Genomic DNA, 27733 nt, shown 5'->3' with positions numbered 1-27733 from the left:
GAAAAGGTGGGATGGAGAAAGAAAAGGAAGATGGTTTGATAAGATCAAAAAGGCAGTTGGTGAAAAAAGAACTGGAAGAAGGAATAGAAAGGAGGAAAGGGTAATAACAAGACAAAGATTAGGACATACAGAACTTAATTATACACTTTTTAAAATACATAAACATAATACAGGACAATGTGACCACTGTGGGATGGATGAAACAATTGAACATGTTTCTATAGAGTGTCAGAAATATGAGCTGGAAAGAAGGAGCATGAAGAGAGAATTTGAAAGGATTAAAGAAAAGTTTAGTATAATAGATTCATTACAAAAGACAACAGGGAGCAAACATATACAAATTATTTTACGATTTCTAAAAAGAACGAAATTATTTAATAGAATTTAAGTATATAAGAAGATATTAATCCATGATGAACCACACTCCATACCAGTGGTGGCGGTAATGCACACCTACAGTTTCTTGCCAACTGCCATTAAACGCCAGAAGAAGAAGCTGTGGTTAGCTGTTAGCTTAGCACAACATGAACACCTGAAACACCGAAGGAAACTGATAATAACGCCTTAAATAGTGAGTTCATTACCCAGATAGGACAACATATGAGTCCGACGCGAAGATTTTAATTACGTTTGACTCCTTTAATTAACTTAACAGCGTAAACTAGCGTAAATCTAGCTAGCGTTTAGAATACAGATACTTCCGGGCAAACATTCAAAATTAGTGTCCATAAGTGTCAAAATGTATTTATATAGCAATACAGGCGCTAAAAGACCTTATGAACTACTGTTAACTTGAAAATTTGACCTTTCAAACTATGCTGTTTTCAGTCCTTTCATCACTGGTGGGTTTTGACAGGAATAAGGCTGTTTGCCCAGGGCAGCACTGCCTTGGGGTCAACCCAATCTCAGTTGTTCTCCAGACAGATTTCTCATAGAAAACGTCCACATTATGTGACATTGCAGCATGTTTCTCCAGTGGTAGCTCTGCCAGGCGCCTCTGTGGAGTGTAGGAGTAGTCTTCTGGCAGATAACCTTTAGCCAGTATACCCAGTATGTTTTCTGATAACCATTTACTCATCATGTAAAGTGTCAACAAAGAGCACCAATAAAAGGCATAAATGACAGTTACATTTTGTTTAATCAAATGATGAACATTTAAACTATTAGCTGGGATAAATTCAGTTCAAAGAAACGTTTTTAATCTCAAAGGAATATTAAATGCGGTTGGAACTGCTGTTATCACATAAATGCAAATAACACTGCAAAAAGAAAGGAAAACTCAAATTAAAATAAAGTAGTTGTGTGGAACCTCATGTGGCTCCAACCTGCTTTAAAAGCCTCATTTTGTCATGATAACAAGCCATAGCTTTCTGTTTCTCTACCAGCGTTCTGTCGACCATCACATATACACTGCTTTTTACCCTACCTGACAAGTAACTACCAAGTACCCAGAATGCACTGCGGTGTGACATCTGTGGACGTTGCTTGTCAGCAGTGTAATAAACATTAGGAAAATATCACCTGCTGGCTGGAGATGGTTTCTTATTCACTGCTTTAGTAAAGGACTATTTTGTTGTTGTTTTAACAAACCTGGACTGAATTTGATCACGTTTTAATCAAACTATGCGGTAGTTAGACTGCTCAAACTTTTATAAAACCATTCATCTGTATGTAAAAATACAAACAGAGGAAAGGACTCGTCCAGGGCAGCTTTCCAGCAAGAACTTCTGATGTCTTCAAAAATAAACCTACATAGGAAAATAACCTGCGGTGTCCTACCAGGGTTTAAATGTGGCCTTCGCTAAATTTGGGGCTGCTGTTTGGATCAGGTCTCCTGCAAGTGATACTCCACACTTGACACCTGGCTTCTTCTCGCTCTGGGGTTTGTGATGATGTTGGAAACTGGACCACCCTGACTGTCAGGCAGAAACTGTTCAGAACCTCAGACCTGTTGCTACTGTTGTTTGTAATTGGGTCTGGGTTTGGAAACATAATTGGATTAATTTCTTTACATATGTTTTATATAACTGAATACAAAGTGGACCTGTTTGCCTTCTAAAGCGCATGCAGATGAAAGCCGCTGTGAAACTGAGTTATTATTGTCCTCATGATGAAGGAATTCAACTGATTATTCATGTTATTATTAATTATTACTGTCTTCTGAGTAGGGGCTCATTCTGCAGCTCTGGTTGCTTTAAGAGCCTCTGAATCAGGAACAGCCACATTGCTGCAACACCGTTTTTAGTCTGAATAACAGCAATGTTGATGTAGCACTGCCACCATCAGCTCAGACTGTGAACTACAGCCGTCACAGTTACAGAGTTCTAAGAGCGGCCCGTTTCCAGCAACCCAGAGCAGTTTAAACTATCGACAGAAAACTATACCTGAGTTTTCCTCTGATGAAACTTCACTGCTGGCCTGAAGGCCAGGAGTCACCACCGCCCCCAGCATCTGGCTTCTGATTGGTGGAGCTAATGAAGGTATGTTGATGGCCTCTGTTATTGTTTCCATGTGTGAAGCCGGCCAGAACCTGTATCTGTAGGATGGGTCCAGGGTTCTGTTTTCTGCTCAGTCATGGTTGTGTAACATCAGAAGTAAGAACACCACAGTCAAATATTTCAGTGTGTAGCGAGCAGAACCATCTGGGACCAAAACCACCAGAAACCAGACTTTTCACATGGTTTGTTTTGAAATCAGACATTCTTCCTTCTCAGATTCAGGTGAAACATTCAGCCCAACATGTTAGACATCTTTGTGAATTAAATCATGTCCCAGTTCAGATAAAACTGTTCTGGTTTAACTGGTTCTGGCTGTGTTCCTCTCAGCAGACATCATGCACCAGCGGCCAAAGATCCACATCTTCCTGGGGGCTCCTCCTCCTGCTCCCTTTGTCCTGGGATCTGAAACTGAAGCTGCAGTGGAGGAGGAGGAGCGTCCCCCTGCAGGATGGAGTCACCTGGAGCTCACCTGGAGAGAGGGCCGCCTCAGACCTGCAGCAGGTGAGACATCTGTGTGATGATCTAAGTGAGGAGACGGGCATCAGGTTCAGGATCTGGTTCTCTTAAATAGTTTTTCAGATGAACCCGTGTCTGTAGAACCCGTGGTAGTAGAACCCGTGTCTGTAGAACCCGTGGTAGTAGAACCTGTGGTAGTAGGACCCGTGTCTGTAGAACCTGTGGTAGTAGAACCTGTGGTAGTAGGACCCGTGTCTGTAGAACCCATGGTAGTAGAACCTGTGGTAGTAGAACCCGTGTCTGTAGAACCTGTGGTAGTAGAACCTGTGGTAGTAGAACCCGTGTCTGTAGAACCTGTGGTAGTAGAACCTGTGGTAGTAGAACCCGTGTCTGTAGAACCCGTGTCTGTAGAACCCGTGGTAGTAGAACCTGTGGTAGTAGGACCCGTGTCTGTAGAACCTGTGGTAGTAGAACCTGTGGTAGTAGAACCCGTGACTATAGAACCTGTGGTAGTAGAACCCGTGTCTGTAGAACCCATGGTAGTAGAACCTGTGGTAGTAGGACCCGTGTCTGTAGAACCCATGGTAGTAGAACCCGTGTCTGTAGAACCTGTGGTAGTAGAACCCATGGTAGTAGAACCTGTGGTAGTAGAACCCGTGTCTGTAGAACCTGTGGTAGTAGAACCTGTGGTAGTAGAACCCATGTCTGTAGAACCCATGTCTGTAGAACCCGTGGTAGTAGAACCTGTGGTAGTAGGACCCGTGTCTGTAGAACCTGTGGTAGTAGAACCTGTGGTAGTAGAATTCGTGTCTGTAGAACCTGTGGTAGTAGGACCCGTGTCTGTAGAACCCGTGGTAGTAGAACCCGTGGTAGTAGAACCCGTGGTAGTAGAACCTGTGGTAGTAGGACCCTTGTCTGTAGAACCCATGGTAGTAGAACCTGTGGTAGTAGAACCCGTGTCTGTAGAACCTGTGGTAGTAGAACCCGTGTCTGTAGAACCCGTGGTAGTAGAACCTGTGGTAGTAGAACCCGTGTCTGTAGAACCTGTGGTAGTAGAACCCGTGTCTGTAGAACCCGTGTCTGTAGAACCCGTGGTAGTAGAACCTGTGGTAGTAGAACCCGTGTCTGTAGAACCTGTGGTAGTAGAACCCGTGTCTGTAGAACCCGTGGTAGTAGAACCTGTGGTAGTAGAACCCGTGTCTGTAGAACCTATGGTAGTAGAACCCGTGTCTGTAGAACCCGTGTCTGTAGAACCCGTGGTAGTAGAACCTGTGGTAGTAGAACCCGTGTCTGTAGAACCCGCGGTTTTGCGTATCTGTTTTGGATGTAACATCTTTGTGGCATTTATTATCTGTTACTTTATTAGTATTTTATTTGTTGTCTTTTATTATGAGGTTTGTTTCTCAGGTTTTATGTTTTGGCCTCTTTATGGTTCTTTATGGTTCTTTTTGGATAATGTTTTCATCTTTTCTGGGTTTTGTCTCGGAGCTCATGTTTTATTATTATTTTCTAGATCTTTTTGGTGTTTTCTGCTTCTCAGTATTTTTCAGTTCTCTTGGACTTATTCCTGTTTTCTGTCTGGCTCTCTGCGCGACCCGATTGTTGTTTCCTTCATGAGTTAAACGGACCAGCAACTGGTTGCTGGTCCGTTTAACTCTGAATAAGGTTCCTGTCCTTTTAGATATTCCTGGGAATGAAGCCAGAACTTCTAGAATCAACTCTGGGAATGAGGAGCCACCAGAACCATCCAGTCAGGGTTCAGAAAATAAGGAGAATTTAACAGAACCTGAATCTGATTGGACCAGAGAGTCAGTGAGAGGACAGTCCAACAGAGACGGAGGATTATTATCTAAAACAAGAGCTTTGAGGACTGAGAAAAACTCAGATGGTGCTGAGGAAGATCAATGTTCTGCTTCAGTCCAAGCGTATCTGGACAGCTGTTTCCCTACAGCTCAACCAGAACCAGACTCTGAGCCTGCTCCTCCTCCTCCGTCCACCAGGACCCAGTACCTCAGTACCTGGACTTTGAGTCAGGCCCTGATCCTGAGAGGCAGACACCGCATCCAATTAGCATCCAGCCCAGAGAAAACCCCACCCATACACACACAGACTCCTCCGTCTGTCTCCTCCAGCACCCCAGAGCTCTTCAGCCCAGCGGCCTTGTCTCCTGGAGCCTCCATGGAGCTCTTCAGCCACCCCTGTCCCACTTCAAGGGCAGAGCAAGACGGCGTCATCATCGAGACCACTGCAGATGGCGTCCTCTGTTCTCAGGAGCCCAAAGACCTCCAGGACTCCCCCACAAAGTCCCCCTGCAGCAAAAAACCACGAACCTCAGAGGATTCAAAGACTGCAGGAAGCAAGAGCTCCTTCACCACCACCACCCCTCTGGACAGGTGTGACCAGGTGCGACAGAGGTACTCAGTTCTGGTGGTGGTGGTCCACCCATGTCATCTGAAGGAGGTCCAGGTGAGTCCAGATGTACAAGAGCACCTATTAATTAACATCATACAAAACATCATCGAAGTTCCTGTTCATCTAAAAATTATTTCATTACATAATAATGATCTAACTGATTCTGTGTATGTCCTCCTGCACATACAGAGAACATCAGGCCCACCCTGTTTCAGATCCGGTCTGGGAATGTTCTGACTTTTAAATTTAGCAGTTCCTTATCCAAATTATACCTCCTTACTCCTGGCTTTGACCTAACTGAAGCAAATCCTCAGTCATGGTCTCAGCAGATCCAGGAACCACCTGAAACACAGGAAACATTTAGCAAAACATCAACAAGGTTCCCTCAAACAAGAATTAAAGCAGGAAAACCATTTGTCTCTGATTGGTTGAATCCAATCAGCATTCGGTGACCAAGATGACTGTGGTAGGAGTTCATCCTGTAACCAGTGGGTTGCCGGTGCGAACCCCTGGGGCCTCACTTCTGTCAGTCTGCCCCAGGGCAGCTGTGGCTACAAAGTAGTCAACCTTTGTGAATGTGTGGAGGACTGATTGAAGCATAAAATGCTTTGGAGTCCTCGGACTTGATAAAGCACCACACAAGTTCAGGCCGTTTCCCAAAGATAAACTGCTTTAACATCACTCTGCTGCCGCAGTCTGCAGATCTACGGGTCTGGTATCAGAATTTCAGAACCAGGCCCACAGAACCAACTTGATGTTCCTCCTTTAAGCCCCACCTGCTTCACAACCACAAACAGGCTGTTTCTGCCTCCTATAAACTGTCAGACAAGGTGAGTTATAGCAGCTCAGGAAACACTGCCCCCTACAGGAATAATGTTAGGTTTTCTCCAACCTGGACCACAGCTGCTGGAAGCAACCATCAGTCTGGAGCTGTTCCTTTAACATAGAGGAGGTGAAGCACTAGGAAGACCTTCAACTCTTCTCCCACTGGACCATGGAGCAGATGTTTTGTCACTTTGTTATGAATCATTAAATTATTCCGACTGGGTTAAAGAAGGACAGCTTGTCTTCTTTTTCTATCGATGACATAAATGCATGTGAACAAAACGCCATGACATTATTTATGACATCAGGTGGAAACAGTGACTTCCTTGTCCTCTGAGTTTGGTTTAGGTCATAAATGAGGAACATTAATGTCAGATGGTAAGACTTGTTGGTCTGAGCTGTCAAGGTCGTGATGCATTGTTTAATTGTTGTAGTTTCTTCTAACAAACGTTACAGTCCCTTCCTACAGGAATGTCCCACAGGCTCCTGTTTAGACAACCGTCTTCTAACACTCATATTTAGAGAAGGTGACACCCAAAGCTGATCTTATCAGACCTCTAAAAGATCTTCTGAGTGGCAACACGAACCTAAAATAACCCTGAGGTTCTGATCCGTGTTTGTTTGAAGGTGAAGTCAGGACCATCAGCAGGAGCATTTGTTCCTCTGGCATCCATCGTGGTGACGGACCAATCAGGAGCTGAGATGAAGGTGGTAATGTGGAGGAGAGCAGCATTCTGGGTTCTGACTGTGAATCCTGGAGACATCCTGCTCATCACAGGTCCTCACACACACACACACTGTTGTGTTGATGAAGTTAAGGTTCTTCCTGATTCCAGGTTTCCTTGAGCTTAAATGGATTCGGATCTGCCTGAATGGTTCTGGTTCTGTTGAGGTTCTGTAGTGAGTTAACCTGAGGTTCAGGGTTTGGGTTAGAGGCCTGGCTCTGCAGTCAGTGGCGCTGTTGTTTGCAGCACCAAACCTTGGCTCTGTTACACCTGGTAGCTAACAGCTTTTTTTAGCAGCATGGCAGACACATGTTACCGGACCAAACTGATAGAAAAGCTGGTTCTGGTGTCAGTCTGACCTCAAGGAGCTAGACAGAACCAGGTTTTGAGGTCCTGGTTCTTCACAGGTGTGTTTTTGTGTTATCCTTAGGGTTGCAGGTGAGCGAGGATCAGTGGAGAGGAGAGAACTTCCTACAGTCCACCTTCTCCAGCAAACTGCTAAACCTGGGACATCCCTCCGTCTCACAGCCAGGTAAGACAACAGCCAATCATCAGACCCCTCTGCTCAGGTGTGTTCACCTCACTCAGTCTCTCCCTCTGTGTTTAGTTACCCAGCATGTTAGTGCATGCTCACTCAGCTCTATGTGTAGCTTTATTCGAGAGCGACGCCCCCTGCTGCTGTCCATCCCCAGTCGCCCCCCCCAGGACCTGAGCCGCCTCCCTTATGCCACCCTGAGGACACTGCGGGTCAACACTCTGGTCCATGCTCTGCTGCGTGTCACGCACTCCCAGATCAGTTCAGGTGAGTATGACTTCTAAAGAACCTGAGACGGGGTTAATAGATTAATTATATAATAAACCTTTTAATCTATTAGAAAGATTAAAAGGTGCTCTGTGTGTTCCTCAGGGTTGTATCCCCGGCCCACTGTCATGCTCTGTTTACGTGATTCTCTTCAGACGAAACATCATTAATTCATCATGTGGTCTGGGCTTTATGTAGCAACTTATAATTTGACATTTTGTCTGGAATATTTATTTGTGTTGTTTAACTGACATTGTTAGTTAATTATTTATTGTAATTTACATACAGAACCTTTGTTTTTTCCAGAAATATTTTTTCATTTTAAGTTCGTTAAATCTTTTATTTTAATTAGTTTTTTCATATCTTTGATGGCGTCTCATCATAATGTAAACTCAACAAGCTTTATTATCCCAATAAAATGAAGGCTGAATCAGATCTCTGCACAGATGCTTTCTCTTGTTTCTGTCTCAGAGTGGAGAGACGAGGCAGAGTCTCGCAGCCGCTCTGCAGTTCAGCTGAAGGCAGTTCTGACTGTGGAACAGCCAGGCGGCCAGCAGGGGGCGCTGCTGCTGTGGGGAGCAGCTATGGGCTGGCTGCCTCGATTCAACAAACACAAAGGTATAAAAATTGGTTCCTTCTTTCAGAAGCTTTTTTTTCCTGCCTGAAGGGTTCAAAGGTCAGAGTTAACAGGCTTGAAGGAAAACATCAGACAGCTTTACGTGGAGTCAGGGAGCATTTTGGAAACGAAAAAGGGTCAGCTACTGTAGAAGCACAGGACTCATACTGGGAGGGAAGGCAACTAAAACCTATGAAAGAGCTTCAGAAATCCCAGAGAGCTGTTGATCCGGACCGGATTACATGAGATCTGGATCACAGGAAGGAAAACGGGAAGAAAATAGGACTGGATCTGGAGTTTTTGTTCCTTTGATCTGTGCCTTTCAGATGCTGTTTGGGACTTCAAGGTTCTCCTGGTGAGGGAGGGGTTGACCTCTGACCCCATGGAGCTGCACTCCACCCCCTGGAGCTCGGTCTGGGCTCTGGATCCAAAGGACCACCGGGCACTGGACTTCCACCAGGCATGGTGCTGTCAGAAGACAGGCAGGGTTCCTCTGGAGCTCGATGTTGACACCCTGCTGTCCCAGAAGTACAGCGGTGAGATGGTGATCAGTCTGTCAGAAGCAGAACTTTAACAGAACCCTGCAGATAAAACTAGATCAGAACCTTAAAACAGAATAAAGTAGATCCGATCAGATCCAAACAGCTGCTGAGATGAAGGTTTTCCTTTCTATTCCAGGGGAAGTGGAGCTCAGAGTCCAGGTTCTCACCTTGCAGTTTCAGGAGGCTCTGTCCTCTCAGAACCTGCCTCAGCATGTCTTGGACGGCTCCACGCCATTGGACGGCGTCCTGGCAGCACTGAGCGGTGATGTCACCTACACCGGCTGCGCTTGCTGCTCCACAGAACTCGACACGGATGAGAACGGGATCTACGCCCCCTGTTACCCCTGCCTGCCGCACACCGCCGTGCGCCGCTTCTACAGGTGCTGCTGACATCAGCAGTGACATCATCACAGAGAATTATGGTTGTCCTGATGATGTCATGTTTGTGTTTCAGGCCAGGCACGTTAACGGTCAGTGGGTGGGGCCGCGGTCACCTGTGTGTCCGGGTTCCTTCGGTTCTTCTGCAGAAGATCCTCGTTGCTCCACCTGACCGACTCCAGCGGACTTCAGGTGAGACGGTCAGGTAACTGCAGGTCTCAAGTGAGGTGATCAGATGTTCTGATTTCTCTGCTGTTGCTCCTTCAGCTCCAGGTTCACAGGTGAGACACATCCAGGTGGCAGCAGAGAAGATCCAGACGCTCCTGTCTCTTCCCAGGAAAACCATCATCATCACTGTCCGGAGCCACTTCCTGTGCGACGAGAACAGCTTTCCCATCAGTCAGGACTTCACTCTGCTGGACCTTCAGTACCTGAGCCCATAAAGATGCCAATAGGACCAGAACCCACCCGGTTGGCAGAGCTCAGGTTGAGTCTACAGGAGCGGAGACTCATCTGGAAACGTTTCGTTGAAATGATGCAGAAAGTTTAAAGAACATTTTATATCAAACATGAAACAGTTTCTGCGGATTTCTGGACATCACGTCCTGCGCCTGAAGTTTCAGGAAGTTCTTCTGTCCGCCGAGTTATTCTCTAAAAGCACCAGCAGCTGATTGATCACATGATCGATCATGTGACTGACATGTTGTTACTTTATGCAAATCATCTGTTTCAGTAAAAACGAAGATTTTCTAAGGTGACCTCAGTGTGGATCAGGAACTAAAACCAACAGGAGAAGAATCAGTAAACTGGAGACCAGACAGCATCAAGTTCAGCAGTTAGCAGCTGGGTTCTGAACATCCTGGTTTAACACCAGGACTGAATGTCCAGAAATCGGGTGTGATGGATATAAACTGGGTCTGTTTGTGTCAGATTACCTGTTCAGGTGTTTAGGGAGAGCATAATGAGAAACAGAAGGTCCGGTAACTTTAGTAAACATCTCCTCATTCTGAACCTTTTTACCGATCATTGAAGATGCTGCAGTGAAACATTTATAAGTTTGATCAGAATGAATTTATTAAATTATTCCTTTATTACAAATATATTTCCATACCATATACACAGAAACAGCAGGAAGTGACAGAAAACATGAATATCTTCCAGTTTACAGACGATGTTCAGACAGTTTTCATCAGGATGAAGGTTTCAGCTTCATGGTCACCTCAGTTATTAGTCGTTTCTTCAGCCACGTCCAATAGATCATCAAAGAGGTCTGGAAGAAATAGACATCTCCGTTATTTCCATCAGTTCTGGGAAGAAGTCCAGAAGGAGCCGTTTACTGAACTCAACCGAGTCAGAAGAAGGTTTTTACTTTGGTTCTAGATGCAAAATGTTCAGAGCTGCCCAAGTTCACATGACTATTTGCATTTTACTGAGTAAGATTATCTGTACAGCCAGCCTGAAGCTTGTGGATTTAAGAGTGGAGCACCGCAGAGTTCTGTCCTTGGCCCCCTGCCATTTTAACTCTACCTCTCATTAAAAACAAACCTTCATTCTGACGACTAAACAGCCGATGTTTGAGTCCAGATAAACCAAACTGAAGGTCTAAAACTAATCCACTGGAAATCTGAATAAATTCAACATATTAACGTTTAACATGTTCAAAGGAAAAGGTCAAAAGTTTAGCATTTTAAAACATGAATCAAGCAAATGAACAGAACTTTGTTTTCTAACCAGAACCCTAACATCTGATGTTGAATGGACATGTCCATGCATCTCCTTCATTCAGTTCTGAGTGAGGATCCTCTGAAGGAATCTAAACTATTGGTACCAGGGTTCTAACGTATCCAGTCCAGAATGCATCAACGGACCACCGAAACCATCCTGGTTCTGATTTTTACAAGCAGCTGATCTTTGTCAGTTACATCAAGTTTCTCTAGGTTTGTCTTTTAAAATGATGACAACATTGTTTCTACACCTGCAGACCCACACATCCAACCTGCAAATGGTTTCAGCAGAACATCTTTCAAATGTTTGACCACAGAAGAACTTCCAAGTTCGAATCTGTTGGGTAGGAAGCCAAGATACTTTATTATTTCACACATTCTGGTCATTAACAGTTCCCAAATTTCAGGATCCAGCACGTTCCAGATCAAGTTTGAGCAGAAGGAATTTGGGGCTTTAATGCCATATCTGAGAAGCAAAGACCTCCAGAAGATCTCCAGTTCGATAGCAAATTATGAGAACATCAGGAAACCTTCCAAGGAATCTGAAGGTGTATCTGGGAGAAGCCTCAGCTGGACAGCAGTGATCTCTGATCCCTCAGACCTGCATCCAGAACCAGCATCACCAGCAGAGATAACCTCATGGAGCACAAATTACTTTGGAGAACCTTGGTCCAGCTCTACAACGTGAAGTTACCTTCATAGTTTTTACTGAGCAGAGAAGAAGCCTCAGAGGATGAGTCAGCTTCTCTGGGTTCAGAGGCTTCTGGACCATCACCCAGTGGGAACATGGATCAGATGGATCAGTTCTCCAGATGTTTGGTGGAAGAGGAGCTTCCAGCCTGTTGTCAGCAACCAGTCCCTGTGATGGTAGGAGGTTGCGCCATGGTCAGAGCAGATGCTGAACCCCTCGTAAACATGTCTGGTGCTGGAAGCTGTTCTCCTTTGTAAGGTTAACAGTAAAAGCTGATTGACCATCATCGATCTGCATTTTTTCCACAACATTTTTTCCTAAAAACAAAACGGATTCTAGAAAGAAGGGAGCGTCAGAAAACTGCAGCCTGGATCTGGAAGCAAAGCTAACGGGACCAAACATATCTTCTCTCAGACAGAAATGTTCCTCATACGTACCTCTGTCACTCACAGCTACAGTCTGGCCTGGGTTTCCTCCTGCCTCCACTCCTTCTTCACCTCCCATAGCTGCTCCTCCCTCCCCCTCAGCAAAGAGGCCTTGAAATCCTGTCTTCTTCTGCATCCCTTTATCTTTATCATCAGCTTTGTCTATGATCTTTGTGAAGAATCCCTTGTCTTCCTCCTTGTTTTTCTTCTTATCATCGTGTCCAAAAGAGAAGATTCCTCCTTTCTCCTCCTTTTTCTCCCCTTTGCCCCCTCCAAAAATGGACAGACCTCCTCCTTTCTTCTTGTCCTTCTTTTTATCCTCGACGCCCAGAGCGTTCTTCACCGCTCCCTCCACCATGTCTCCTGTAACACAGATGGAAACATCCTTCATACGTGTTTGAAGCAGGAGTTCCAGGCAGACTTTGACTTCTCCAGGTGTTTGGAGAAGAAGGTTTCAGCCAACCAGAGTAGATGATCTTGTTTTAACAGAAACTGCATTTCAAACATCCACCGAATAAAAACCAACGTTTCCTGCTTCAGGTCAGTTCGTTTAACCTGATTTATTATTTACTAAATGCCAGAATAAAGAGAGAAGTTTTTATTACTTCCTTCAATGTCAGAAGTTTACATACACCAAGATCCCTGATGATGTCATGATGACGTAAGCTTCTGATTTCACAACATTTGAGCTGATCAGAAAGTAGGCGGGTTTTGGTCTTAAGTGTTGGTATTAACCCCAGAACAGAAGCTAAAGACCTTGTGAAGATGCTGCTGAAACTGATGAGAGTCATTGTCCACATTGAAACTGGTCCTGCACCAATATGGACTGGAAGGCTAATGGTCAGAGAGGATTATGTACAGAAATCTGACGTGCTTGTTAATGCAGAGAGTTATTCCTGCCCGAAGTGGCCTAAATAAAGTAATATTCCTCTGAATATGTTCTGGTCCTGGACTAAAAAAGCTGCCAAAGTCCAAGAAAAACTCTAAAAGACCTTCAGAAAGTCCATAGAACCATTGATCAGGACCTCTGTAGCAGATTACAGGAAAGTTCTGGATCACAGGAAGAAGGAAGGTCTGGTTTTAGACCGAGGTGGAACCACCTAGATGAAGTTCATGAGTGATTGACCTACTCAGCAGCAGCAGGTGTTGATGAACACCATCCATCACAGACAGCAGCAGGTCTGGTTCTGGATCAGAGTTTTCTGGACGAGTTTCCTGGTGTGGATACTTTGCTCCAGCAGATTACAGAACCAAATATGTTTCACGTGTTTGTGGAAAGTTGAAGACATTTCAGACAGAAATGAAAGGTCCAAAGATCTTCACTTTAGTTTCCTCCTCATCAGAACATCTGAGAAACAAACCGCAGATGTTCCTGGCAGGTACATCTGAAATGGACCAAGAGATCCAGATCAGTTACTGTGGTGATGGAGCTCAGAGATTCTGTTTATCTTGTCTTTAAGCATTTTGAGGTCCAAACTATTAACAGCTCTGATCAGAAACAGGACCAGAACCCATATCTATGAAAGAGGTTTTCTCTCATTATAAAAAATGCAACAAAATCTAAAATAATTTCATTAATTTTCTCAGATCTTCAGGATGTTCCAGATCATCAGTTCAAACAATGGTGCATGAACCAGCTGCAACATCTGTAACCATAGTAACCACGGGAAGGCGGGCCGTTGGTCCGTTCATTAATCATCTCCTCTGATTACTTTAGGTAACAGTTCAAGTCCTTCAGGACCAGCCTCCTGCAGGTTGGAGATGTTTCTCCTGATTAACAGACCTCATTCAATTCAGTTTTATTTCTATAGCGACAAATCACAACACATGTCGTCTCAAGGTTCTTCACAACAGTCAGGTTCATACATTCTAATTAATCGTAACCATTGAACAGTTCAATCAGATTCAGTTATTTATTCAAATTGGATAAAAAGTTTTTCTATCTAAGGAAACCCAGCAGATTGCATCCAGTCAGTGACTTGCAGCATTCACTCCTCCTGGATGAGCATTCAAATTAATCCACAGTCAGCAGGTCTCTGCAGAACCCGGACTCTCTGGGCCGTCAGCAGGTCTCTGCAGAACCCGGACTCTCAGAAGAGCTTAAACAACTCAGCTGAACCAGAGAAATATGTAAAATGTTCAGGATACCGGCCGAGAAGACAGGACCGGGACGTCATCGCTTTGGGATGATGGTTTGATTTAAAGGCTGAGATTGAATACCTGTTGACCCTCCCCCCCCTTTAACCTGAAATATTCTGATCCTCAGATTTTAAAAACTGGTTGAAGTGGAGAAACCTGAGAACATTTGCCCCTGCAGCCTCTGGACCTAATTTGGTTCTGGTTTATTCTTTGAATAAACTTGCTCTGCCTCGTACAGAACCACCTGATCCAGGTGTGTAAACATCTTCAGGCTGAGAAGTCACCACCTCAGAGACCAGATTCCCAGTAAACCCAGAACTAGACTGGTTTAAATTGGAAGCCTCAAGGATCCTTCCAGGACGACCAGTTTTGTTCTCCATTTTCACCTGTCAGGTGAATCCTCCAGAATCAGTACTCACCCACTTTGTCCCCGATAATGTGAGCGAATTTGTCCATCTCTGTTTCTCCGTGTGGAACAGCAGTCCTCAGCAGGTGTTCTGATAGCCTGAGGGTGAGGATGCCATCAGGTGTGTCTGCAGACAAGCCCGACCTGTTCCACCTGCTGCCACAGTCAGAGCATGCTCAGTTTGTAGTGTGACTGGACTGCTGCCCTGAGTTCTGACTGCAGGCAGAGGTGAGAACAGTACGTTGGAATGATGAGTCCTGGTCCACCCTTTCTGTGAAAACAAGCTTTACTCACTATGAAACTGTCACACACCCACACACACCTTCAGTGACAGTGAGAAAAGGCTGCTGAGACTAAAGGACACAGCTGAAAATCTGTTTTTTATTAGAAATCTGAGTTTCTGACTCTGTCCATGACTTCTTAAATGTTTTAAATTAACATGTATTGTACAAGAACAAAAATCCAGGTATCATTTTGTCCCAGTTTAGCCTCACAGGTGGACAAATGACTGCTCCACCCTCTTCGTCACCTGTTAGAACACAAAAGACGTGTCACTTATTTAAAGCCAGATTCTTGATTTCTTGTGATTCATTTGGGTTCTGTTAATTTCCTGGAACTGAGATGAATAAATGTATATTTAGATTTTATTACATATATTCTCTTAGAATGGTCCGGATTAGCAGTTATTTTGGCTTTCTGGAGGTCTTTCGGAGGTTTTATTTTTACTTTTGCCGCTATTCCACTCAATTTCAAACCAGTACGGGACCAGTAAGGTCCAGTGATGGGCAATGGGTGAAAGATTTTATTTCTTAAGCCACCTAGCTGTGACTTATACATCATTCAGGCAGAAAAAAGGTTCCTAAACTCAACAGCAACTGAGCAACTGAGATCTGGACTTTGCCTAGGCCAGAGTTGTCAAACTCCAGTCCTCGAGGGTGTTCTGCAATTTCTTGAGGCGCCCCATTTCAAAAACACCTGAATTAAAGGACTGAATTGTCTCCTCATGCGCTCAGGTTCTACAGAGTCCTGCTAAAGACGTAATTATGTGATTCAGGTGTTCTGACAGAGTGACACGTCTAAATGTTGTAGGACATCGTCTCTGAGGACTGGAGGTTGACACCTGTGGACTCGCCCATTGCAGCAACTTGATTCTTTTCATTTTTAGCCATCCTGTTGTAAATCAGCTACCGTGTTTGGGACCATTGTTCTGTTGATGACCCAGTTTGGACCAAGTTTCAGCTGTTGGACTGTTGGACTCACATTTGACTCTACGATTCTCTGTTACAGAGGTCATGGTTCACTCAATGACCACAAGGTGTCCTAACCTTCAACCCTCCAGCACTGTGCTTGACAGGTGGAATGATGTGTTTGTGTTGATTTCCTGATGGGGTTCTGTGGTCTCATCTGTCAAAAGACCACTGGTCCAGAAGTTTTCTGCCTAAACAGGAAACAGAAAAACTGCTTCCTGCCTTTATTTTCAGCAGGTCAGATGTAACAGTGTCTCTAGTGGTCAACCAGGCAGCTGGAGCCCATCCACAATGAATCCTGTCCAACACCAGGAAAAAGGACCAAATCAGAACCAGTTCTATAATCACTGCACTGAATCTCTGTTGGTCAGAATAGATTTATAATATAATGATATATTTTATAGTTTTTTCATGTTTTAGCTTTTTATATGTTTTAAATACAGTGAGGAGAACAAGTATTTGATACGCTGCTGATTGTGAAGGTTTTCCCTCCTCCAAATCCTGTAGAAGTCTTTCATTTTTCTCAGAGGTTCTCTTCAACTGTTAAGTCATTAATCAGCATTTTATTGCATGACATCAGTATTTGATCACTTCCAACCAGTTAGAACCCCGGCTTTCTCAGGCCTGTTGGTTCTTCTTTAAGAAGTCCTCCTGGTCTCCACTCGTTACCTGGATTAACTGCACTTGTTTGAACTCGTTATCTGTATAAAAGACACCTGTCCACACACTCAATCAAACTCCAACCTCTCCACAATGATCATGATCATGAGGAAGGTGAGGGATCAGCCCAGAACTACACGACAGGACCTCGTCAATGACCTGAAGAGAGCTGGAACCACAGTCTCAAAGAAGACCATCAGTAACACACTATACCACCATGGATTCAAATCCTGCAGCGCCGCAAGGTCCCCCTGCTCAAGCCAGCACATGTCCAGGCCCGTCTGACGTTAGCCAAGGACCATCTGGATCATCCAGAGGAGGAATGGGAGAAGGTCATGTGGTCCGATGAGACCAAAATAGAGCTTTTTGGTCTAAACTTGGCCAACAACCTCCTTCCCCCAGTAAGGGCATTGAAAATGGGTCATGGCTGGGTCTTCCAGGAGGACATCGACCCGGAGCACACAGCCAGGGGGAAGCATCTCAAGGTCTACAGACCTGAACCCAATCAAAGATCTTTGGAGGGAGCTGAAAGTCCGTATTGCCCAGCGACGGCCCCGAAACCTGAAGGATCTGGAGAAGATCTATATGGAGGACTGGTCCACAATCCTTGCTGCAGTGAGTGCAAACCTGGTCAAACTACAGGAAACGTCTGATATCTGGAATGACAAACAAAGGTTTCTCCACCAAATATTAAGTTTTGTTTTTCTGATGTATCAAATACTGATGTCAAGAAATAAAATGCTAATTACTTAAAAATCACACAATGTAATTTTCTGGATTTTTGTTTTAGATTCTGTGGCTCACAGTTGAAGATAATCTGTGAGAAAAATTAAAGACTTTTACAGGATTTAGAAAACCTGCAAAATCTGCAGTTTATCAAATACTTGTTCTCCAACCTGTAAACATTTTATTTCTCAATGTTAGATGCATAAATGTTGGTGTAATTCTTTTAATGTGTTGCTCATCTTTAGTGTAATTTTCTTTAACCCTGTTCCTTTATGTTCCTCTACAGCATCTGGAACCAGCAGGGGATAAACTGAAGCCCTGCCTTGTGCTCCATTCAGGTGCTGCCTTGTGCTCTTAGAAGTTTCTCCTTCAACCTTCATACGTCTCCCAGCCAAGTCATAATCCCTCTAGCTGGAAAGTTGGGATTTAATTCACTAAAATTAAAACAACTGATTCAAATTGATTACATTTTTCAGGAAAATCATCATTTCATGTATATAAAGGAAAAACCAATGAAATACCGAAAGAGAAAAATAAATCAAACTTTTTTTTTTCAGTTTAGTTTTTACCAAACAAAAACTGAACAACCAGTTGCAACAATAACAAAACATTAGACATAATTTTCATATTGTAACATGTTTATTTATGACAGTTTGATTAGTTTAAGAAGACAAACCAGTTTATGCCCTAATATACCATTTACAGAACCAGTTCATGTTCCCAGTGTGATTCAGTGCATTAAGATGCTAAAAACATTTCTGAACTCTGGAGCTGATTTAAATGTATTTTAAACATGAATAAAAATACAATATTAAGAGCTGATTTCTGCAACGAGGAGGTCTCAGGTGACTTGTTTCTCCAGATTCCTACTTGAACAATCCTCCAGAGAAGGCGCTCACATCCAGCCCTGAGAACACAGGCAGAGAAGACCATCAGACAGGCTGTCACATCTGCATGAAGAAAACAGAACCTAGAAAACCTCCAGGTGGAACCCCTTTTAATTTTAAGGCTTCTGATGAAACAAAGTCCAGAAGTACGTCACAGTGATGTGAACTTTTCTCTCATAAAGTTCTTAGAATCTTCCCCAAACAAACTTTTTCTTTGCTGACCCACTCTAATGTTCTGTTGATCAGTGGTTCGGTTTTCTCATTGCTGCATGTAGTTACCAGTACCTTATTACCAACATGGAGATCCATGAAAAAACACCAACATCTAACAGCATTCAGACCCAGTTCCACGTTCTGGTGTTTACCTGACTCAAGTGGACCTCTGGCCCAGAAAGAACCTGGTCCATGCATTTAACCAGACCAGGGATGGGCAGTTATTGTATAATTTATTGTGTGGTTTAATAACGATAAACTTGAATTAATTAACAGTGTGTCTCAACCACTGCTGGTTCCATGTCAGCATCAATAAATATAAACTGATCTGAAAATATGAGGAAATATAATTTTGTTCTGTTTAGTGACAGTAACTGATGCAGTGAAGCAGCAAGATTCATATTTAAAAACATTTGATCATAATTTATTATCATAATCCCAATAAATGTTAAAACATCAGGAAGTTTCTCATCCATCCCAATCCAGGATTTAATGTTTCTTACTGGAAACAACGTAGCAGTGCTATCAGGTGAATGCATGAATATTTCTGATTGAAGGAAATTATTATTATTTGTAATATTTTTGCAGTCCTGCTCATTTTCCTCCTTCCTTTAAGGTTCCCCTGAAGGTTCCCCTGATAGTCCACTTCTTCCTACTCCAGATCGAGATCCAAGTTTGTTTCAGTGGATCCTTGTGACACTAGGGGGCAGCATTTTCCTGGTCAGGTCAGAACCAACCAGGCTCTACAGGACCTGATGATAACACTGAGCTTTCAGTATGTAGCAGTTAACACCTTCATTGGTTACTTATCAGTTTGTTGCCTACCTCCTCCTCCTCCTCCTCCTCCTCCTCCTCCTCCTTCCTTCTTTTTGCCACCAGCCAATGAGAGGGCATCTTCCACATCAAAGCCGCCTCCTCCACCTTCTTTCTTATTCTCCTGCTGCTGTCCTCCTTTTCCTGCTCCTCCACCCGTAGCTTTCTTCACTGTTTGCTCCACAAATTGACCTGCAGAAGAAGCACAAGGTGAGCAAACAGCTCCTCATGAACATTTAATATTCAGGGTGTATTTCTACCCAGCTGTTGGCCTAATCACTCATATGTGACCTCATAGCAGCTCACACCTGAACATCAGCGAAGGGTTCGGTTGTTTTTCTACTTCCTGTTCAGCCAGAGCAACATGAAGGTGTGCTCTTTAAAGAAATCACATTATTTGACTCGTTAGGGTTAAACATGGCAGAGTCAAAGATCAGCAGGTTTATCTTGTCAATCTGACTGATGAGATGAAATATTTCAGCACCACGAAGTCTTCTGAAGACGGACTTTCTGAACTTAATTTGGATTCTTTGTTTCACAGTCTGCAGAACAGGATTTAAAGTTTTTTGTGGTCCAGGGAGAAGATCTTGTCCTCCTTGTGTCTTCTCTGTGTCTTAACAATCTAATTTACTAGCTACTGCTTTAGGGAATAAACATGCTACAAAAAATCAAACCTGATGTTTTAAAAATTTAAGCCATTGGAAGTTATTGTATTTAAAGGAATAAAAAATGGCGCCCCCTACCCTGCAATCCCCTTGATCAGCTTCGTGTAAGTAGTGGATCATAAGTGCACATTTATTTCCTAAACCTAGCATGAAGTCGGCCATTTTGGATCAGGGAGGCCATTTTGAAACTTGTATTGTTTAACAAACTCCAGGAGTTGTTTATGTCGCCTTGTTTATTATGCTCACATAACCCTAGCTGATGTGGGTGTGGCTAAACCTAATTACTTTAGCTCCTCCCACTAACCTTCGGAAGTCAAGTTTTTACTCGTCGACGTCTTTCTTTGACCTCTTTTGACCTTCAAACTGCACCTGTGATTTGTTTCCAGTTTCTTAACACACTAAAAACACTAAATATGGTTTTAATATCTCACATATTTTATCTGATCTGAACCAAATCCAACCTGATGAATACTGGAAGATTTAAACAATCAACCCGAAATTGACTTCACCTGTGGAACCTCTCAAGAACTTCTAGAAAAGCCTCCTGAAGCCAAACCATCTGGTTTGTTTCTGGCCAAAATCAGGATCAGACTAATTATTTTCATAAACTGACTAAATAAAAGCATTAAGGATGGATTAACTTCAGGCTATTTGACCTATTTAGATGTTTTGAAGAAGTCTCGATGGGTGAGATGTCTTCTAACTGAATTTCTACCTTCACCAGAACAAAGATGGCTTTAAACCAGCTTAATGGCTTTTCTTTTAAATCGGAATTTAGACGTTCTTTTCTTCATGCGGATTATTTTTTTGGTGTGGTGCCACAGTAATTTTCCTCTAGTGAAAGAGGTCCTCCACCCACACCATCAGCATTGTGGGAAAGAGAACAAGGTAGGGGTGCGGCTGACGCCTGAAGGTAAAAATGGTCTGAATGTTAGAGTGACGGATGGTTTTATATGATTAACAGCTCACACTGAACCTGGTTTTTTACCGTCGACACAGCAAACATAGCTCCTCAAGCTTCTGATCAGAAACACTGTAGATAAAACAGTTAGATGTCTCCACATGTTCTCCTAAGAACCCCTCCAGGTGAACATTTAGTACTCTGCAGGAATGCAGCTATGTCCGTGTTCTCCTCTGAGGGTTAACAACTCCACACTGGGTTATTGTCTACACCCGAGGACCTCAACATCCTGCTGTAGGTCTTAGGAGAAGATGCAGCACAACCCTGAACCCTGCAAGTCGTCTACATCTACTGTGTCTTCATCAGGAACCATCTGAACCAAATTAACACACTCCAGTGGGTTTAAACTCAACAGATACATCATTAAACCTCTGGTTGGACTGGGCAGAAATGAGCTGATACATTCACTCAGTGTCCTCTGCTTCATTTAGCTCAGACACGGAGGAACAAAGAGCTCCATGCTGGAGTCCTCCATGGAGGAGCAGTGTTTGGACAAAACTGCTATTGATTTATGGAAGAAGTTAAATGAAGCAGTTGGGTTTTTGTTCATGATGGCAGCAGTCCAGATTGTGTGTTACCGGGTCAAACCGAGTCAGACTGGTGCCAGGAATCAGCCCAGTAAAGCATCAGGAGATCCTTCAGAACTGATGAGACACAGTCAGCCACAGCTGACTTCAAATATTGCTGCTTAAAAAATAAAACATTTCTTCAGAGCAATCATCTAAGAGGAGATCCAGGAGGTTCAGGAATAAAACATCTGAAGGAAAAAGTTTATCTCTTTTTCCTAAAACCGCTCTGCTTTTAATTAGATTTAAAGAACTTATTTAGTATTTTTATTTTGGTATGATTTTCATAATAAAGTTGATTTTGTCGTAAGGTTTTGTCGTATTTAACAAATATTTTTATTTTATCAGTTTCATAAATTATGTAATTTGTAGATTTATTGTTAATCTTTCTCATATTTGTTTTTAGCTGCAGCAGAGGAAAAGTAAAACGTTTCTGAATGCTGAACATTTTATTGATACCCAGGGGTTCGCCCGGTAACCGGTGGGTTGCCGGCTCAAGCCCCCCTCCGTTATTCTCAGTCGTTGTGCTCAGAGGGCTCGGTGGTGCTGATTGTATGGCAGCCTCACTGCTGTCAGTCTGCCCAGGGCAGCTGTGGCTATAATGTAGCTCACCACTGTCGATGAATGACTAAATGTAGTGTGAAGCACTTTGGGGTCTGAAATAAAGCACTAAACAAGTACAGGCCATTTACCATTTATGCTAATTCTTAGTCACTATATAAATATAAAGATTTTAACCTAAAATTGTCAGCAGAAATAATACAAAATCTGCCATAAACTACAAACATAAAACTGTAATGAAGAAACTAATCATTTGTGCACAATAGCAAAATATCTAACAATATGTGAGGACCTACATAGACCTGTTTAACCGTGATCCTGTCTGCAGATTTCCCACAAATATTCCCTCATGGAGACTCACCTGCTTTCTGCCCGGCCATTTTAGCGACCCCATCGTTCCCCAGCGCGTTGGACAGGAAGTTGGACATGTCTGCAGCAAAATCAGACCAGAGTGTTGGGACAGGGACAGGTTCTGGTCTTATACCTGCAGGCGACGCCCTGCAGAGGCATCAGGAGCAGGGAGGACCGACCTGTCAGACCGGCCTGACAGCAGCCCAAAACCAGAGTTTTATTCTTGTTGTACATGTGTTGATGCATGTTGGTGACGCCCTGTTCTTTGATCACAGGCTAACCCACCTGAGATAGTTAGTTAGGACTGCAGGTTGAGCTCACCTCCCTGTTTGAGAATGTCAAGAAGCTGCTTTAACCCACAGAAACAGACACGTTTCATCCTTCTGAGTGTAACAGTGTTTGGTTCCTGGTCCAACCCATCATCTCAGCTTCATTCTGATAGAACAAAGTTTTAGGAACATCTTCAGACGGAAATTTGTTTGTTGCTGTTTATGGACCCATCAGACTTGTTCCTCAGGTTCTCTATCATGTTCTTTCTACTGATGGGGAATGTGATGATGAAGAGTATCAGGTGGTTGTGCTGCTCTCTGATTGGCTGTGAGGCAAGGCACAGGTGTTGCTGCAGGGTAAGGTGTGTATGTTTAATATCACACAAACAAACAAAGAGCTCAGAGAAATCCAATTTTAATAAACAGACATTGGTTGAGACGGTTGGATGTTGCAACAGTGTCACCAAATTAATGTTGCTTCGGTGTGTAAGTTTGCCAAAAAACTGTCGGACTCTGTAATTTTTGGCATCCATCCCACTTTGGATGGAGCTGCTCTTCTTTCTAGGAATCTGGCCGAATTTATTAGTTCTCCAAACCTCTGACAACCCAGGGTTCAGACCAGGAAGCAGGGTTGTAGTTTAACACTCCTCTCTGCAGCTTCTGTACTGCTACCCACCCATTACCCTATTAAGACAGTGTCTCGCCCCCACGGCCAAAATTGAATAGATTAAAAAATTATCTAAAAGGAGGAAATCAGGAAAATCTAATAAAAATAAACACAACTCAGAATGAAAAGAAAAATAAAACAATTAAATGTGGCTTACTGAACATAAGATCTCTCTCTTCAAAGACTTTGCTAGTTAGTGACCTGATTTGTGACAATCAGATTGATTTATTTTGCCTCACAGAAACCTGGCTGCAGCAAGAGGATTATGTTACTATAAATGAGTCAACTCCTACTAATTATTTAAATTTTCACATTCCTCGAAATACTGGGAGAGGAGGAGGAGTAGCAACCATCTTTCAGTCTGATTTATTGATTAGTCCCAGACCAATCAATAGCTACAACTCTTTTGAATATTTAATCCTTAGTTTTCCTCATTCAAATATCAAAGCACTAAAACCTCTTTGTTGTTTTGTACCGTCCATCAGGTCCTTACTCTCAATTTTTAGATCAGTTTTCAGACCTTTTATCTGATTTAGTGTTAAATACAGATAAGGTTATTATAGTGGGGGATTTTAACATTCATGTTGACACTGAAAGTGATAGCCTAAATATAGCGTTTAATGCTATCTTAGACTCAATTGGCTTTGATCAAAACATTAACAAACCTACCCACCTTTGTCTTCATTCTCTGGACCTTGTGCTGACATATGGCATTGAGTGTAAAGACATAACTATATTTTCTCATAACCCTGTCCTGTCTGACCATTTCTTAATAACCCTTGAGTTTAATTTAACCGAGTTCTCCACACCTGAAAGAAAATTTCATTATAGTAGATCATTATCAGGCGATGCTGTAACAACCTTTAAAGAATCTGTTCCACTTTTAATTTCCTCATTATCACTGAAAAGCACAGTGGAGGGCAATAATTCTGTTTCTTCCCCTTCACAAATTGATTCTTTTGTTCATAGTGTTTCTTCATCATTGCGTGATGCATTAGACAATGCAGCCCCCTTGAAAAAGAAGGTAATTATTAATAGGAGGCTAGCTCCTTGGTTTAATTCAGAGCTGCGTACTTTAAAGCACAATGTTAGAAAATTGGAGAGAAAATGGCGCTCTACACACCTAGAGGATTCCTACTTAATCTGGAAAAATAGCCTATTGTTGTATAAAAAGACACTTCACCAAGCTAGAACAACTTATTTCTCATCATTAATAGAAGAGAACAAGAATAATCCTAAGTTTCTCTTTAGTACAGTTGCTAAACTTACACAGAGTCATAGCTCTGTTGAGCCATCCATTCCCTTAGCTCTTAGCAGTCATGACTTTATGGGATTCTTCTTAAATAAAATTGATTCTATTAAAAACAAAATCTTTGACATACTCCTGAAGATGATTACTTCTGTTGGAATAATTGAATATAGATTTATCTTATATATTCTCCTATTCTTTAAATTGACTATTTGATTTTATAACCTTTCATGATGTTTGTGTGAGTAAAGGATGTGATGAGTTTGTCTGCAGGCAAACATCAAAAATGGAGCTGAGAAGGAAGCAGTCACAGATGAGCTGTTTACGATGCAGCTGTTTTTCCCATCCTTAGAGAGCAACATTTATTGTAACTAGGGACCCCCGAAAGATAATAAAAAGAGACGTGCGGACAGATGGTTTTCAGAGCGGTAGGAGATTTGTAACTGAAGCACATCTCTATCCGTTCTCCTCGCAGCGAGTGAAATAACTACTTCTTTGTCTTTCTCTTCTTTTTATGATAAGTATTTTAGGTTGTTTAAACCTGACATTAATTTGGTCCTTCGGAGCCGGATTCCAACTACGCCTCATGATTCCAGCGGGTTGGTAGAGTCCAGTAAAGACCGTGCGCACGGCAAGTCTTCATCAGGGAGACACACAGACCCTTTCCGGGACTGGACCTCGGCCCGCCCGCTGGGGTCTGACGGCTGACGGAACTCTGAGAGAGAGAAGAGAGGACAAAGTGGTGAGTTGAGTTTGGATTAAAAAGTGTGACGAATGACTGGGGGTTATTGCGTGAAATAAAACCCTGTGAATCCTAGGCCCTAACAGGTAAAAGTAGGACGGCGGAGTCCTGGAAAAGTATTTAAACAGAAATACTGAGAAAAATCCGCGTTTAAAATGTGTGTATGTGAGAAATGAATGGAGGATTTAAACCACTAGGTTTTACCTCATACCAAAACAGTAGGATTGTAAGTGACTAACTTTTGTGGAAGCAAAGGCAGTCATTCTCCACTCGAAAGAGGTGAAGTGAGAATTACCACAAAAGGAGATTTTTCTGTCACCCTACTGAGCAAAATAATCCAGTATTTAGAATACCCTAGGTATTTATATGATGGACCAAATTTAAATAAAAGAAATGGGAAAAGGGTGATTTAAATACACTAAAATGAATAATAATGTAAAGATTGGAAATTTATGGAAGCACAGGATCAAATTAAAATATTAAAATTAAATATTTAGATAAATGGATAACCACATATCATTATGATGGTCGTTTAAACTCTAAAAAATTAGTTAATCTATAGGATGCAATAATTAAAAGTACATTAAAAGTAAACGTGATTTAAGAAAAATGGACAAAGAAGGTTATGATGATGTAGATTATTAGTTAAAAGTAATTAAAAAGAGAGAGATGTGAAGCAGGAGAAAAGAATGGACGTTTTTGTGGAAAGCAGAAAAGGTCAGAGGGCTAAGAAGTAATTTTTGATGAACTTGTAAAGTAGAACAGCAGGACAGAAGAAAGGGAGTAAAAAGAGTAGGTGGAAAGTTTTTGTTTTGTACCAAAGATCTGATGAGGTTTGACAGGATTGGATGGACTAAAATGAGTCCCTTTGGTGAATAAATCCATCTCCACCATGGCTGTACCTCATGTATGTTTTATTTGTGTTTATTTTTTATTATTGTTTGAGACGCTGGAGGCTGTTGATACAGTTTGTCACGGAAGTTCATGGCATGACATGTTTTTTCTCTGAGTAACCTTAGAAAATATTTTACTCTTTTTAACAGCAGAACAAACAGAATGAGGGGATTAATTGATAGGCTTACAGTTAGATACAGACGCAGAGCTGACTATGCAGAAATAGCCAGAGTGAAACAAGAAGAGGAAGAAACTTTTGAAGAATATAGGATTAGACTGATAAAAGTGTTTAAAATATATAGAGGTCTACAAGAAGATGAAAACGAGCAAGGAGCTTATCGACAGCAGTTAAAAAATGCACTACATGCTGGTTCCAGGGATGTAATTAATACCTGGGTAAGGAGACATTTTATAGGGTTCCCCACAGCAAATCTAGAAGACTATGTTAATCATGCCCTCCATGCAGAAAAAGTAATGAAGGATAAAAAACAGAAAAAGATACCCAGCACCTTTTTTCAGCAAGAAGAAGAAGAAGAACAGATTTATTATCAGAACAACAGAGGAAGAGGAAGATTTAGAGGCAGAGGACAAAACCGCAGGTGTCAGAGAGGAGGAGTGAGCAGAGGAAATTACAGACAATACACCTCAGGGTGTTGGTGTTGTGGGAGAGAAGGACATCTGATCAGAGACTGTCCTGAATGGAGAAATAATAATTCAGAATGACTAGGACAGAAAACAAGTGAAATTGTTCCTAGAACCTCAGACACTGATAAAAACAAAAAAACAAAAACACAGGAGCAGGGTGTCCTCCTAAATTTCTAGGACCTTCTCTCCCCAGTGTAGAATATAAACTATCTATGTGTGTAACTGGAAGGTGCAGATATAGGGGAGTGAAAACATAGGGAGTGAGAGGCATAGAAAAGGCCAAAGTCATAAATTGGTGAATGACAAGGGAGTAAGGCATGGAGAGGGCAAGGTTGTAAATAGATGGAGGATGGGGGTGAAGGAGACAGGAAAGATGAGTCCACCAGAAGAAAATAACTAGAAGCACTCCTTATTTGGATATAAGGAACTGTTGTATTGTTGCTGGGAGGCGTCCGCAGACAGAATGATTGGGTATGTTGTTGAGAATTAAAATCATGTAATTTCATGTTATTAGTTTAGTTTGCATGTGAGAACATTAAACTGAGATTTAACATGAGTGAGCCTTGGGAAGAGATCACAGCAGGGGTCAGGGTGGCACAAGGGTGAAATGGGTAAGGTTCTCTCGGCAGCTGCAGGCCGTAAAAGGCTTGCAGCTATAGGGACCATAAAGTCCATAAAGCAATAAATGTCAACTTTTTGCCGTGGTATAGATGCCACAAGGGAGCTTGGCTGATTTACAACACCTTATGGAAAAAGGGGAGGTACAGTCAGTAAGCTTTGAAGTCCACAGTATAAAGATGTACTTGGAACTTGAAATGACAGAGACAACTGGGTAAAGACAGCCATGCTTTGCTGAAAATCCATCTCTCTCCGTAAGGTCTCTTATATAACTTCTCTCGCCCTTACATAAATTCTCTCTTCTTGTAATTTTCCTTCATTGTGTTATTTTATATATTCATTTTGCATTAGAAATAATTG

At 42.5% G+C, this 27733-nt stretch overlaps 3 protein-coding genes and 1 long non-coding RNA gene across 9 annotated transcripts; 2 read left to right on the top strand and 2 right to left on the bottom strand.

Moving 5' to 3' along the window:
* The first annotated feature begins 463 nt into the window (after window positions 1–463).
* shld2 (shieldin complex subunit 2) lies at window positions 464–10352 on the top strand. 3 transcript variants are annotated; one of them, XM_047351473.1, is made up of 11 exons: window positions 464–2480; window positions 2829–2999; window positions 4636–5420; window positions 6819–6969; window positions 7347–7448; window positions 7524–7718; window positions 8190–8336; window positions 8661–8870; window positions 9013–9256; window positions 9331–9446; window positions 9522–10352. In XM_047351473.1, the coding sequence occupies exons 2-11, from the start codon at window positions 2834–2836 to the stop codon at window positions 9695–9697; spliced, it is 2292 nt and encodes a 763-aa protein (XP_047207429.1). In that variant the 5' UTR covers window positions 464–2480; window positions 2829–2833; the 3' UTR covers window positions 9698–10352. The 3 variants fall into 3 exon arrangements, with proteins under 3 accessions (XP_047207429.1, XP_047207428.1, XP_047207427.1); XM_047351472.1 differs by having other exon boundaries at window positions 2826–2999; XM_047351471.1 differs by lacking the exon at window positions 464–2480 and adding an exon at window positions 2539–2720 and having other exon boundaries at window positions 2826–2999.
* On the bottom strand, window positions 10307–16885 carry LOC124859033. Of its 2 annotated transcripts, XM_047351475.1 has the most exons (3): window positions 14653–15186; window positions 12107–12457; window positions 10307–10524 (listed from the first exon to the last, which is right to left on the bottom strand). In XM_047351475.1, exons 1-3 carry the CDS (start codon window positions 14687–14689, stop codon window positions 10475–10477), a joined length of 438 nt encoding a protein of 145 aa, XP_047207431.1. In that variant the 5' UTR covers window positions 14690–15186; the 3' UTR covers window positions 10307–10474. The 2 variants fall into 2 exon arrangements, with proteins under 2 accessions (XP_047207431.1, XP_047207430.1); XM_047351474.1 differs by having other exon boundaries at window positions 10307–12457; window positions 14653–16885.
* On the top strand, window positions 12464–18089 carry LOC124859036. The gene is made up of 2 exons (XR_007036000.1): window positions 12464–13811; window positions 17559–18089. It is a non-coding gene; the product is annotated as an uncharacterized LOC124859036 (long non-coding RNA).
* LOC124859035 (putative glycine-rich cell wall structural protein 1) lies at window positions 17893–22455 on the bottom strand. Of its 3 annotated transcripts, none has more exons than XM_047351476.1 (3): window positions 22300–22455; window positions 19198–19377; window positions 17893–18179 (listed from the first exon to the last, which is right to left on the bottom strand). In XM_047351476.1, exons 1-3 carry the CDS (start codon window positions 22364–22366, stop codon window positions 18139–18141), a joined length of 288 nt encoding a protein of 95 aa, XP_047207432.1. In that variant the 5' UTR covers window positions 22367–22455; the 3' UTR covers window positions 17893–18138. The 3 variants fall into 3 exon arrangements, with proteins under 3 accessions (XP_047207432.1, XP_047207433.1, XP_047207434.1); XM_047351477.1 differs by having other exon boundaries at window positions 19201–19377; XM_047351478.1 differs by having other exon boundaries at window positions 19210–19377.
* Between the last annotated feature and the right edge of the window lie 5278 nt (window positions 22456–27733).

This window comes from Girardinichthys multiradiatus, chromosome 22, assembly GCF_021462225.1.
Source record: "Girardinichthys multiradiatus isolate DD_20200921_A chromosome 22, DD_fGirMul_XY1, whole genome shotgun sequence".
Lineage (NCBI taxonomy): Eukaryota > Metazoa > Chordata > Actinopteri > Cyprinodontiformes > Goodeidae > Girardinichthys > Girardinichthys multiradiatus.
Note: the sequence above shows the minus strand (reverse complement) of the source record. Positions and strands in the feature narration are given on the sequence as shown.